Raw genomic sequence first — 14,850 nt, 5'->3', positions numbered from 1 at the left:
TTAGCTGGTCATGGTGGCGGGTGCCTGTAATCCCAGCTACTTGGGAGGCTGAGGCAGGAGAATTGCTTGAACCCGGGAGGCAGAAGTTGCAGTTAGCTGAGACTGCACCATTGCACCCCAGCCTGGGCAACAAGAGCAAAACTCCCTCTCAAAAAAACAAAAAACAAAAAACAACAAAAACAAAAAACAAAAAAAAACCACCAGCCTGAGCCATCATGACAGGTCAATTTTGCCTTTTTAAAGAAGAAAGGAAAATAAATGTTGGAAATTTTCAAAATACAATTAAGCCATTTTAGAGTTGGCCGAAATTTAAAGATAATCTGGGTAATAGGGAGATTGAGACCAAACAGGTTAATTAAGAAGCTTGGTCAAGATTGCTGGGTTAGAGAGGACTGCCCTACTGAAGCTAGACATTTTTTTTGGAAAATTATTTCAGATTATTTTCAATCAAATCAGAATAATGCATATTAAGCTAAGAGCAGAGAACAAAACAAGAATTCTGGGTAGGGCTTTTCTGAGGGAGTAGAAATGTTGATGGCTAGAAAATGGGGAACTTGATTTTAGAAGTTTTAAAATGACCAATAATTGTTAGGAAATTTTTAAATGTACTTTCAAAATGGTTTATTCCGTAAAATGATGGCCTTATACATACAGTAAGCGTATGTGTATTTCTAAATAGTACATTTATTCACCTTAGGTTTAAAAGGTAAATGTAGTGATTTTCACCATTTTCTTAACTTTATTGCAGCTACTGGTCAGAAGTTATATGTAAGGCTCTTTCAACGTAAATTAAGCTGGATTAAGATGACTAAATTAGAATATGAAGAGATTGCCTCAGACTTAACACCTGTGATTGAAGAATTGAAGAATGCAGGCTTTCTGCAGACAGGTATGACTAGTAGAAGGAGACGTGAAATGAAAATATGATCTGAAGAACTGAGCTTCTGCAGAAGGGTGGCAGTATTATTATGGTGCCCTCCCTGGGGTGGTGCTTGGTAACTTAACTGTTTTTTAATTGAATTTTTTATCTTAGGACAACAAATTATTCATGTGATGCTAAAGCCATTCTTAGCCTGAGTTAGGAATACTAGAATAATGAGAGATGGTCTGCTGCTGTTTTCTTGACTGTGGCAGGTTTAGAACGAAAGTCACCTGGGGATAGACATGTGGGTGTGTGCCACAGAAGAAATACATCCCGGCCGGGCACAGTGGCTCATGCCTGTAATCCCAGCAATTTGGGAGGCCGAGGCGGGTGGATCACCTGAGGTTGGGGGTTCGAGACCAGCCTGACCAACATGGAGAAACCCCATCTCTACTAAAAATACAAAATTAGATGTGGTGGCGCATGCTTGTATTCCCAGCTATTTGGGAGGCTGAGGCAGGAGCATCACTTGAACCCGGGAGGCCGAGGTTGCGATGAGCTGAGATTGCACCATTGCATTCCAGCCTGGGCAACCGTCTCAAAAAAAATGGATACATCCCTTCTTGGCAGTCTCCTTCCAGCAAGAGCTTGACTCATCTTACTCAGAGTCCTCTTTATGATAGAATAAAGCTGGTTGTTTGCAACCCTTATTGCCTCTAAAAACTTCATCTGCCCTGCGTGCACACACATACAGCTCTTCGATTACGTTGATTGCCTTAAGCATTGTTGAATTGCTTTAAGCCTATGTGAACACTAAGGAGAGTCTGTCTTCTGCAGTGATACCTTTCGTTGTCTTGTCAGTAGCATTCGTCAAGTACCTATGTATGGGGTACAAAATTGTACTGTATTAGGAAAGGGAAATGTGAGCCTTGGGTTCAAGTTGCTGACATTTTAGACCAAAATAAGCAAATCAGCCAGATGGTTTCTTTGGGGCAGAGTTTATTGTGGGGAGCAGTAAGTGGGGATGAAGCGAAGTGAGCAGTAAGTGTGTTAGGGTGGGGCTGGATGGGCTGGTATGGGGAAAGTTGCGGGAGAGGCATAAAAGCTCAGTGAAGGAGCTTGGATGTGAATGGTTAGTGGTGGGACACAGGACCCTCCGCAGAGCAGCGCTTCCCACACATCAGTGCCAGCAGGGTCACCTGGGAACTTGATACTCAGTCCCCACCTGACTTGGAAAATGTGGTGCAGATTCTGTAAATTCATATGTCTGACAGGCATGCCAGGTGACTGCTGCAGGTGAGCCTTGACTTACCTTCAAATGAGCAACAAAACCAGGATCCTAGTGGCTCACTGTGGCACTCAGTCAAGTGCAAGTCCCATCCATGCTCCAGCCCCATGGGACCTGGCTCTGGCTGTCCCTCTCACTTTCTGCCACGGCCACCCAGCCCTCAGTGTTCTTCACCAGGATGAGTGCATTCCTGTCTCAGAGCCTTGGACTGACTTTCCCCTCCACCCAGGTCAGTTTCCACCACGTGGCCACACGGCATAGTTCTCCTTTCCTTCCCCTCTGCCTGGTGTCGCCTTGTCAAAGGTTTGCCTGACTACTGTGTGAAATACAGCCAGCCTCCTGTCAGCTTCAGTTTGCCTCCTAAGTTGTGTTTTTCTTTAGAGCGGTTATTACCACCTGATAAATATGCCTATTCATTTAATTGTTAGGCTGGGAGGCTAGCTCCTGTGGATGGGATTTCTTTCACTGTAGCATGCCTGGGGCCTTAGAATATTACCAGGCTGACTGTGTACACCCAATAAATATTTGCTCAATGGAGGAAGAAGGCACTGCCCTAAACTTGTGAAGCCTTGAAGGCAAAAACCAGCGAGGTCTGACTGAGCCAAATTCCTAGGCCAAGGTTGGTGTCGGGGCCCACAGTAGCTGAACAGGCTCACAAATGCCGAGTGAGCAGGAGAGGCTTGTGGGAAGAAGAGGGCTGATGATCAGTTCTCTCTGACCTGGTTTGAGAGGTCCCATTTTGTAGGGGTTTTGTGATGAGAAAGGCAGGGAGCATATATTCCAAGCAGGTGTTGAGATGCCCAAACCATAATGGCTATCCACGTGTGTCTTTATTTTAGTCAAATTTTCCTTTAGATTTTAGTGAGAAATTCTATTATTTGATAACTTTTAAGAGATATAATAATAGTGTTATTAATACGTTAATAATACCATGTTAATAATTCCACATTTAATGATTGGTTTGGCCAACTAATTAAAATTTTCTTAGTAGCATTTCATTTTATTTTCATCTAACTAAGGTAAATAAAGCTAGAAAATAGTAAAATCCAAAAAAACTTTTTTTTTTTTTAAACCATTTCAGAATCTGAGTTGCAAGAACTCTCTGAAGTGCTTGAACTCCTCTCTGCTCCTGAACTAAAATCCCTGGCCAAGACCTTCCACTTGGTGAATCCCAATGGACAGAAACAGCAGCTGGTGGACGCCTTTCTCAAATTGGCCAAACAGCGTTCAGTCTGCACTTGGGGCAAGAATAAGCCTGGAATTGGTGCAGTGATTTTAAAAAGGTTTTGTTGGCTATTGTTACAGTAAAAACATTTAAAATGTTGATAGTGCATATTAACTTATAGTAGATTTTGTACTTGATTCAACTGTAATTGTTTATTTCAATTGTAATTAGATTGAGAAGGCTGGAAAAGCCTTAATTGCAATAGCCTGGATTCTTTCTTGGGTTATTATTCAAAATTTTTGTCATAACACCATACTGATTTCCAGGACCAAGAAAAATCGGAAGGCCTTTGGTAAATTATGGTATTTTATTTTCCGAGAAAAATACAGTTTTAAGTGATTCTTATGGGATTTTAGGGTAAACTATTCAGTCAAATTTTTATTTTAGTAAAGTTTTTGTTTACTAAACAAAGTATAATCAGGCAGTCTTAATGTGCAAGATTTCCTGAGTTTAAACGTAACAGTTTACCAAAAACTGTGAGTGGCTTCTTTTGTCTTTGAGAAGCCCTTTACCTGTTTCAGTTGAAAATTACAAAAACTTTTAGAATTGATTTCTTTTGCCCACGTTATTTATATAATCAAACTATATCAACTTTAGTCTGGGAATTCACTACTGTGGAGTCGAGGATGAAATGAGAGGATGTTTTTGAAAACACTTTAAAATGATGTTGTTATTTATTTTATATATTTATTTTGTATATTTCAGTTGTTGTGAGCCCATCCTTGTTGGAGAGGTGCTATAAATACTAATCTTTAATGAAACATAGGTATAATAAGGCAGACATTAAGTAAAATATCAATACCAACACTTGAAAAAAGCTTGTATTATAGATTTTTAAAAAGTACTTTAATAAATTACGTGTTTGTAATTAATTGACTTGAGAAGTATAGAATCTTCATCTGTGTGGTATGTTAAATGTCTTCTAAGTCCTTTCTTTATCTAATTGTATTTCTTAAGTATTTGATGTTAACCTTATATGTAACTTTTTTTTTTTTTTTTTTTTGAGACGGAGTCTCGCTTTGTCGCCCAGGCTGGAGTGCAGTGGCACAATCTCGGCTCACTGCAAGCTCCGCCTCCTGGGTTCACGCCATTCTCCTGCCTCAGCCTGTCCGAGTAGCTGGGACTACAGGCACTTGCCACCATGCCCGGCTAATTTTTTTGTATTTTTAGTAGAGACGGGGTTTCACCGTGGTCTCGATCTCCTGACCTCGTGATCCACCCGCCTCAGCCTCCCAAAGTGCTGGGATTACAAGCGTAAGCCACCGCGCCCGGCCTATATGTAACATTTTATAGGCAAGTAAACATTAAATTTAGCCACCCTCTGGCTGGGCACAGTGGCTCACACCTGTAATCCCAGCACTTTGGGAGGCTTAGGCGGGTGGATCACAAGATCAGGAGTTCGAGACCAGCCTGGCCAATATGGTGAAACCCCATCTCTACTAAAAATACAAAAAAAGTGGTGGCAGGTGCCTGTAATCCCAGCTACTCGGGAGGCTGAGTCAGGAGAATTGCCTGAACCTGGGAGGTAGAGGTTGCAGTGAGCTGAGATCGTGCCACTACACACCAGCCTGGGTGACAGAGTGAGACTCCATCTCAAAAAAAAAAAAAAAAAAAAGCAACCCTTTCTTGGTATATGCACTTAGCATAGAACAGATAAATAAGATGAACATATTTTATCACTGACTTTGGACTTGTAGGAAAATAGAATCCTCAAGGCTGTTTTAGTTCTAGTAAAAACCACCGTCCTTTAAGGTTGTCCTTTATTTCTTCATTCTGATGGTAAAGCCCAGCAGTGCAATTTCAGAGTCCCTGCCAGCCCCATGCTAGGGCAGTGCCTGGTGCTCTTACTCTGCTGTTATAATAAAGAAACAGAAAAAGGCACATTATTACAGAGAAAGGCACATTATTTATGCTTTCTTAATCCTTGCAGGAGTCACTGCTTAGTTTTCTGTGTTTAATGCTTCCTTTTGCAGGCTGGAGGCTGTGTCCACTGGGGGCATCCCCGGGACTCTGTGTGGAGGTGGATGAAGTGGGTACTTTGGGGCAGTCTGTACATGAGTGGCTCTCAGTTCAGTGGTGGTGTGATAGGAATCCCACCCCTTCCCCTTCAACTCCATGATGGTGGCACTCATCTCTCCCACACCCTCTGGGATGCAGTGCTGCTTTTGGTTTAATAGCTTCTGTACCAGGAGGGTGTGACATCTTTCACTAGCCGAGTGGTTCTCAACTGGGGGCATCTGGCATCATCTGGAGACATTTTTGGTTGTCAGTACGGGAGGTGGTGAAGCTAATGGCATCTAGTGACTAGAGGCCAGGGACAGGACACTGCTGAGCATCCTATAATTTACAGGACAGCCCCTGACAACAAAGAATTGTCTAGCCTAAATGTCAATAGTGCTGAAGTTGAAAAACCCTGCTTCTGATGGTGTCTAAGCTGCTACAGTCAGAGGGCCCACATGGTCCTGGATTTAATTTAGACCTCCAAGCCCACCTTGCAGACATCCAGAGTTGAACTGAATTCACTCCAGTGTTATCCTAGAATAGAGATGCTGCTGGACCATTGTGTACACTAGAGAAGGGGTCTGCAACCCCCAGGCCATAGACCGATAACTGTCCATTGCCTGTTAGGAACTGGGCCACACAGCAGAAGGTGAGCAGTGTGCCAGAGAGCATGACCGCCTGAGCTTTGCCTCCTGTCAGATCAGCAGCGGCATTAGATTCTCATAGGAGTGTGAACCCTATTGTGAACTGCGCATGCGAGGGATCTAGGTTGTGCATTCCTTATGAGAATCTATTGCCTGATGATCTGAAGTGGAACGGTTTCATCCTGAAACACCTCCCTCAACCCCAGTCCATGGAAAAATTCTCTTCCATGAAACTACTCCTTGGTGCCAAAAGCGTTGACTGCTGCACTGGAGAACAGCACCAAACTTTGGTGTATACATTTGCACCACATCTTGGTACACAAAATCTGATGTTTTACCCGGAGCCTTTGATAATGACATTTTAAAGAAATACCATTATTTAATCTAAATCATCACTTGAATAAAAAATTGAGAATTGCTTCATGTTGACTAGGCAATGCTTTTCTGAAAGTTTTCCTGGTATTTGAAGCACTCATGACCAGGGTAAACCCCAACCTACTGTGCGGCCGAGGAAGGAAGCACTTGTATGGAGCCAAACCATGTGTGGAACCATTTGGAAATGTACATTCATTTACTCCTGTGTATCCCTGGGTGAGCTCTCAGGCCCAGAGCAGTTAAGTAATGCTCCAGTGTTTAAAATAGTGAATGTCATTTCTCTTTATTTTAGATGAAAATAATTTGTAAAATCTGACTTCCAAATGCTTAAAAAGTTGAAAGTTATTTCTACATTGTACATTTTTCAGAGCCAAAGCCCTGGCTGGACAGTCAGTACGAATCTGTAAAGGCCCCAGGGCTGTGTTTTCCCGCATCTTGCTACTGTTTTCGTTGACCGACTCAATGGAAGATGAAGACGCCGCTTGTGGAGGTCAGGGACAGCTTTCAACGGTCCTGTTGGTCAACCTCGGCCGAATGGAGTATCCTAGTTACATCATCAATCGGAAAACCCACATCTTCCAAGACAGAGATGATCTTATCAGGTAAGATAATGTTAGCTCACTATAATGTCTATGTGTATATTTCACGATTTAGTAAAAGGTTTTATTTTTTTTTTCCAGCCAAAATAGAAACATTAAGTCCACAGCCAAAACAGTTTTTAATCTTTTTTTGCCCCACTTGTATACATTTCTATGACCATAGGGAAAATGTAGAAGTGTGCTGAGATTATGGTTGCCAAAATCCAAGGAATTTTGAGTTAACACTACAAAAACTTTCTCTGGTTTATGTTTCCAAGTACCTTTGGAAGGGAGTATTTTTTGTTTGTTTGTTTTAATTTGAGACAGGATTTCGCCCAGGCTGGAGTGCGGTGGCATGATCACAGCTCACTGTAGCCTTGACCTCCTGGGCCCAAGTGATCCTCCCACCTCAGCCTCCCAAGTAGCTGGGACCACAGGCACATGCCACCACACTCAGCTAATTTTTGTATTTTTTTGGTAGAGATAGGGTTTCACCATGTTGCCCAGGCTGGTCTCAAACTCCTGGACTCAAGCAATCCACCCATCTTGGCCTCCCAAAGTGCTGGGATTATAGGCGTGAGCCACCACCCTCGGCCTGTATTTTTTTGACACAGACATTTTAATCAACTTGGTTTATGAATATGTTGTTGGCATGAATAAGACTGACGAGGAATATTTTCTTATTAGTAACACTTTAGGTAAAGCTATTAATAACTTGTATATTGTATATCATACATATGATAATTAGATATACAGATGATAAATTAGAAATTTTCACTAATTTATATTGGCACATGGATTTAGTGAAAATTTGGTTTGTCTAATAAAAGTAGTTTTTGAACTAAAAGTAGAACTACCATGTGATCCAGCAATCCCACTACTGGGTATATATCCAGAGGAAAAGAAATAGTATATTGAAGAGATATTTGTACTCCCATGTTTATTGCAGTCTATTCACAATAGCCAAGATAGGGAATCAACCTAAGTGTCCATCAGTGGATGAATGGATAAAGAAAATGTGGTACATATACACAATGGAATACTATTCAGCCATAAAAAAGAATGAAATTCTCCATGGTGGCAACATGGATGAGCTCAGAGGACATTATGTTATGTGAAATAAGCCAGGCGCAGAAAGACAAATACTGCATGTTCTCACTCATATGTGAGAGGTAAAAAAGTGGATCTCACAGAAGTAGAGTAGAATAGTGGTTTCCAGAGGCTGGGAGGGGAAGGAGGACAGGGAAAGGTTGGTTAACAGATACAAAAGTGCAGCTAGATAGAAGGAATAAGTTCTGTTGTTCTGTAGCAGTGTAGGATGACTATAATTAACAACAGTTTATTATATATTTTTAAATAGAAGAATGGATTTGGAATATTCCCAACACAAAGAAATGATAAATGTTTGAGGTGATGCCTGGTATGGCAACACATGCCTATATTTCTAGCTACTCGGGAGGCTGGGGCAGGAGGGTCACTTGAGTCCAGAAATTCGGGACTAGCCTGGGCAACATAATGAGACCTCGTCTCTAAAACATTTTCAAAAAAGTTTGAGGTGTTGGATATGCTAATTACCCTAATTTGATCATTATACATTGTATACATGCATTGAAATATCACACTGTGCCACATAAATATGTGCAACTTTATGTTAATTAAAAATAATAATAGATGCCAAACAAATAATGGGATTACAGTATTAAAAAGCAGGTTTTGATAAGAAAGAATAGTGTAGGTCTTACAGAAAAAAAATTTGGATTTCCTTAAAAAAAAAAAAAATCTTTGATAAGAAAAATTAATTTGGATTTCCTAAAATGTCACTTTTGATTCTTGATTTGGATTTCTGACTCAAATTTAACCAAAATTGATTCTGATATTTGCTTTTAGGAAAGTCCTTTAAGTGTTTCTAGGAAAGCCAGGTGCTTCAAGAAGTAAGTTACTGAAATTTTTGAATCACAGCAGTGTCAGTATAATCTGATTTTGGCCCATTTTACCTTAGCTGACAGGAAGCTCAGTATCTTATTTGTGTTCAATTGGAATAACTTTTTTAGTTGAAATCTCTAATAAGACTATTTATTCTTACCCTGTTTTCAGTTGTCTCATGTCCTTTTTACCTTTTTTGTTTTTACCGGCTTTATGATTTTCTGGCTTGTGAGAATGTATACTCTGAAACCAAGTTCCAGTTTCTATACCAATGAACTGTGAACCCACCCCGTGCCTCAGTTTCCGCATCTGTCAAATGGGGAGAATAACAGTATATTCTTACAGACGTGTGGGGTGCATGGGAAGTGCTTAAAGCCTGGGCTATGGGGAATGCCTACTACATGTTCATTATTATTTTAATTGTCATTATTACTGTTATACCCAAGTTCTGTGACAAAACCATGGTTGACAAGTTCAAAAGGCATCTCATATTCTTTCTAGAAAGTAGGTGTGCTGTAAATATTAAAAATAATGAAAACTCCCTTGGTTAAGCAGAGGGCCTTAAGTAAGATGTAAATGAAACTGGATTTAATTGACTTCTGGAAAGGTAGTAGTATTCAATATCTGGTAATGTGATACCTGGCCAGGAAACCCTTGTTGTCTACCTCTGTACTTGAGATAATTTATCCTTTTAAAATTTTTCTCATTCATTCAGTATAAATGAGTGTTGAGTACCTTTTATGTGACTTGGTTAGGGTACGTTGTAGCAGTGAACAAGAGAGGGCCTCAGCCATCATGGGGCTATATTTCCTGGGGAGATAGAAATTAACCAATATTTAAAGTGTGTGAGAAGTGCTGTGATAATTGAGGGGCAGGCTAAAGCAGTTCTTTATAGACAGAGTGGCCCAGGAGAGGTGACATTTGAAGTGGGACTTGAGGATGAGAATGAGGTAGCCGTGTCAGGGTCTGGGTGCCTGCATCCCTGCCGCGAGATAGCATGTGCACAGGCCTTGAGGCAGGAAAGAGCTTGCTGAGTTGGAGGAACTCAGGAGACCCGTGGCTAAGATGTGGGGGTGGCCAGGACTGGGTTGGTGGTAGTGGCAGTGGAGAGAAGTGAATGTGTGTGAGGCAGTTTGGAAGCAGAAAGACAAGACTTGATTCTGATGTGGGCAAGAAGGCGAGGAGTGGATCAAGGATGGCTCTGGTGTTTTGCCTTGGATGGGGTGCCATCCAGTGAGGGGGATTGGGAGAGGTGTTGATGCTGGAGGCATCAGTGTGTGGGGTGCTCTTCAGCCATTTGGTTGAAGCTGTCGTGTGTGGCATTGGACTTGCAGTCAGGAGCTCAGGGAATGGGTCCGGCCTGGAAAAAGTCAGCATTTTGAGAATCACTGGCATATGGACAATGTTTGAAGCCATGGAACTGAATGAGCAGCATATTATAAAAGAATTAGATCTAAGAATTTGTGAGCAAACTTTTACATTTGGAGGCAATTTCTTTATTTGTACTTTACAGTGTTTGTACATAATGATATTATGTACTTTATGCTTTTCTTTTAGATGTGAGACCAAAATACAATGAACATGTACTCAAAGTGTTAACAGAATTTGTTGGTCAAATGTCTTTGTTTTTTGGTACCTAAGGAGCGATGAAAAATTGTCTTTCTTAAGCTAAGTTGTGTTGTAACATTTCAGCATTGCCATCTCCCAAAGAGCATCCCTTAGTTATTTTGAAATATTCCAGGTAATCTTCTTAGCTTGGGCAGCATCCCTCTGGCTAGCTCTGATTGTAAATGATTATCAGATCTACATCTGACTATAATTCTGACGTCGCTTACATGTTTGCTGTCATATTGTTGAATGAGTGAATGGATGAATGAATGGATGAGTGCCAAAATCAGGAACGATGAGCTGATCCATATCACATTTATAGAATGAAACATGTTACGTAATAATACAGCATAAATATTGTTATCTTTCTAATTCGGCTTTCTGTATCAGTTCTGGGCCACTCCAGTGATGTAGTTAAGATAAATTATTACTAGAATAAAATTTAAGTGGCCCTCATATTTTAAAAAACACACTTTTACCTTTCAGAGTGAGATCTAGTGGCTAGGATGGGGTCATTCTATAGGAATGCTCATTCTTATTTGGAACTTGGATGGCATTTTCCTCCAGATATGCAGCAGCCACGCACATGCTGAGTGACATTTCTTCCGCAATGGCCAACGGGAACTGGGAAGAAGCTAAGGAGCTCGCTCAGTGTGCAAAAAGGGATTGGAACAGACTGAAAAACCACCCTTCTCTGAGGTGAGAGTCTTTCTAGGTGTCTGCCAAAATTTATACATTGACCAAGTTGTTCCAAACACTTACAGTAGTTTTCTTCATGAAGAATATACTCCTTTTTCTCTGTGGTTAAACCAGCTGTGGAATTGAATTTTGTACCTGCTTTGCCTAGACTGAAAGTGCTGTGTGAAATAGAAGGAAATATCTGAAGGTTTAAAGTGAATTTGATATAACTCAGATCCCTGGGCAACACACATGCCAACCCCATACTTGGCTTGTTGCATGCCATCTGTAGGAGTGTTGGCCTCCCTGAGTACTGGTGAGCTGAACTGAAACGTGAGGGAAGCCAGCAGCAGGACGGATGTGGGAAGCATGGTAGTTGTGTTCTTCTGAAGGGAATTCAAGTAGGTGTTAAAAACTCTGCAAAAGACAGCTCAAGCGAACTTTCAGAGTTCCAGGTACACAGAACATGATCTTTTATTTTGTTTGAAAATGGTAAACATCTTCAATATTTGTTAAGACATTTTTTCCTTTGTTGTTACATAGTGATGAGAAAAATTAGTATTTTCAGATGCCACTTTGAAAAAATCATTTAGGATATACAGTTGACCCTTGAATGATGCAGGGGTTAGGGTACCAACCCCTCACACAGTCAAGAATCTGTGTGTAACATCTGACTTCCCAACTACTTAATTAATAGCTTACTGTTGACTGGAAGCCCTACCGATTACACAGTCAATTAACACACATTGGATATGTTATATGTATTATATGCTGTATTCTTACAATAAAGTAAGCTAGGGAAAAGAATATGTTATTAAGAAAATCATAAGGGGGCTGGCACGGTGGCTCATGCCTGTAATCCCGGCACTTTGGGAGGCCGAGGCTGGCAGATCACGTGAGGTTGGGAGTCCGAGACCAGCCTGACCAACGTGGAGAAACCTCATCTCTACTAAAAATACAAAATTAGCCAGGCCTGGTGGTGCCTGCCTGTAATCCCAGCTACTCGGGAGGCTGAGGCAGGAGAATCACTTGAACCCAGGAGGCGGAGGTTGTGGTGAGCTGAGATCATGCTATTGCACTCCAGCCTGGGCAACCAGCAAAACTCCGTCTCAAAAAAAAAAAAAAAAAAATCATAAGGAGCTGGGCGTGGTTGCTCATGCCTGTAATCCCAGCACTTTGGGAGGCAGAGGTGAGTGGATCACTTGAGGTCAGGAGTTCGAGACCAGCCTGGCCAACATGGTGAAACCTCATCTCTACTAAAAATACAAAAATTAGCTGGGTGTTGTGGCGAGTGTCTGTAATCCCAGCCTCGGAAGGCTGAGGCAGGAGAATCACATGAACTTGGGAGACAGAGGTTGTAATGAGCTGAGATCGCACCACTGTACTCCAGCCTGGGTGACAGAGCGAGACTCCGTCTCGGGAAAAAAAAAAAAAAAAAAGAAAAATCATAAGAAAGAGAAAACATATTTACTGTTCATTAAGTGGAAGTGGATCATCATGAAGGTCTTCATCCTTGTTGTCTTTACAATGAATAGGCTGAGGATGAGGACAAAGAGGAGGGCTTGGTCTTGCTGTCTCAGGGGTGGCAGAAGCAGAAGAAAATCCACGTATAAGTGGACATGTGCAGTTTAAACCCATGTTGTCCAGGGGTCAACTGTGTATTTATAAAGAAATGATATTGACTTAAAAATCACAGGAAGTTAGATTACTATAAACAGAGGTTGGTAAACTTCTGTAAAAGGTCACGTAGTGAATATTTTAGGCTTTGCAGGCGATGTGGTCTCTGGCACCAACTTTACTCTGCTGTTGTAGTGCAAAAGCAGCCACAAGAAGTACATATGCAAATGAATGAGCCTGGCTGTGTTCCAGGTAACTTCATTTGTGGACATTGAAATTTCAGTTTCATAATAATTTTCGCATACCAAAGTGTATTATTCTCTTGGATTTATTTTAACAATTTAAAAACGTAAAAACCATTCTTAGTTTGCAGGACATAGAAAATCAGGTGGCAGGCCCTGGGTTTGGCTGTGGGCCGGAGTTTGCTGACCTTGGTTTAGAATGACGAGTTCTCATCTTACTCCACTGTCTGAGTGACCTAGGCCGTGGCAGCTGGCTGTGAGAATGTAGGTTTGTGGTGTAGAAAATTGTACACAACTGAAAGTATTTAGAATATATCTTTTTAAAAGGTAGGAATTCAGTCTGCTTTGTCACTTCTTATTATTGTCTTATAATAAATTAACCAAATTATTAAACTACTGGTATATGTCTTCATTTTAGATGCCACGAAGATTTACCACTCTTTCTGCGGTGTTTCACTGTTGGGTGGATTTATACAAGGATTTTGTCTCGGTTTGTGGAAATACTGCAGAGACTTCACATGTATGAGGTTAGAGCACAGATCCCTGCCCCCCACCATTACTGATGTGACGGCATTTAACATGTGAAGGGACAGCTGTCGGGCTCTCAGCATTTCCTACTTATTTGGTTAGCACACAGTAATATAATGGAGGCATATTTGTTTTGTTTTGTCTTCTTGAGACAGGGTCCCACTCTGTCACCTAGGCTGGGATGCAGTGTCACGGTTCGGCTCACTGCAGCCTCTGCCTCCCAGGCTCAAGTCATCCTCTCGCCTCAGCCTCCTGAGTAGCTGGGACTACAGGCGTGTACCACCATGCCTAGCTAATTTTTGTATTTTTAGTAGAGGTGAGATTTCACCATGTTGCTCAGGCTGGTCTTGAACTCCTGGGCTCAAGTGATTTGCCCACCTTGACCTCTGATGCTTTGACAGTGGAGGCCTAAAGTGTTGGGATTACAGGTGTGAGCCACTGTGCCTGGCCAACGAGGGCATATTTAATATAGGCAGCCCGCTGTCTCTTGGATTAGTAGAGAGAAGATAGGTGAAGATGGACAGCTGTTCTGTTTGCTTGTGTGTTGATGAATCTGTGTCCCAGGATGGCCTAGGGGTGGCAGCCACCATCCTGGAGGGTGCCCCACAGGTCTGCAGCCTGAGCCTGAGTCTCTTTCAGAACTCCTTGTGAGACTTGGGAGGTCCCCAGAAATCTCTGAGGGGGAAATCTCACGTTTCCTTATGCTTCCCTGTCAGCTGTCATAGATTGTCTGGAGATAATTTATAATCACAAATCAGAAATTTGTCATATCCTAAACTTTGTGAAATTGCTAGATTTCACTTTTGTTGTATTTGATATTTCTATATTGAAAATGTTATCTCCAGACCAGGCATGGTCAAAAATATAGATATACAAAACAAGAAGAAAAGAAAATGAGATCTTACAAAGAGGATGTGCTAAGCTGGGTTCTTGGCCTGGGGTCTGTGAATCCCAGGGGAGTGATGGGTGGGCTTTGGGGAAATCTGTGAATCTCAAACTTGCATGTGTATAGGGGTATATGCATTTTTCTGGGGTAAATCATTCCATATTACAAAGACATCCATGAGCCACAGAAGATTAACAAACAGAATGACCGAACAGTCTGTACATAATCTAGACCAGAGAGTGTTCCTGTTGAGGTGGGGTGTTTGTATGAGGACACCCCTCATTACTTTCCTGCCCACCCCAAATCCCTCTTGCAGTTGGTCCTGTGACCTGCTGTGTTCCCAGAAGTATGTGGGTTTGCCAACTGTGACCAGTGCTCAGCTGCCTGGAACTTGA

The 14,850-nt window shown here is 41.6% G+C and overlaps 1 protein-coding gene across 2 annotated transcripts in view; it reads left to right on the top strand.

Moving 5' to 3' along the window:
• The window catches only part of FAN1 (FANCD2 and FANCI associated nuclease 1), a 38,090-nt gene that overhangs the window by 3,402 nt on the left and 19,838 nt on the right, over positions 1-14,850 (top strand). For both annotated transcript variants that reach the window (XR_009209543.1, XM_032176305.2), the window contains 5 exons: positions 749-889; positions 3,232-3,433; positions 6,764-6,997; positions 11,072-11,203; positions 13,460-13,568. Coding sequence is in view for 1 of the 2 variants with exons in the window: in XM_032176305.2 (XP_032032196.1) it covers positions 749-889; positions 3,232-3,433; positions 6,764-6,997; positions 11,072-11,203; positions 13,460-13,568 (818 nt within the window). In the remaining variant the exon portion in view is untranslated. The remainder of the gene's footprint in view (positions 1-748; positions 890-3,231; positions 3,434-6,763; positions 6,998-11,071; positions 11,204-13,459; positions 13,569-14,850) is intronic.

This window comes from Hylobates moloch, unplaced genomic scaffold (assembly GCF_009828535.3).
Source record: "Hylobates moloch isolate HMO894 unplaced genomic scaffold, HMol_V3 SCAFFOLD_14, whole genome shotgun sequence".
In the NCBI taxonomy this organism is placed as follows: Eukaryota; Metazoa; Chordata; class Mammalia; order Primates; family Hylobatidae; genus Hylobates; species Hylobates moloch.
Note: the sequence above shows the minus strand (reverse complement) of the source record. Positions and strands in the feature narration are given on the sequence as shown.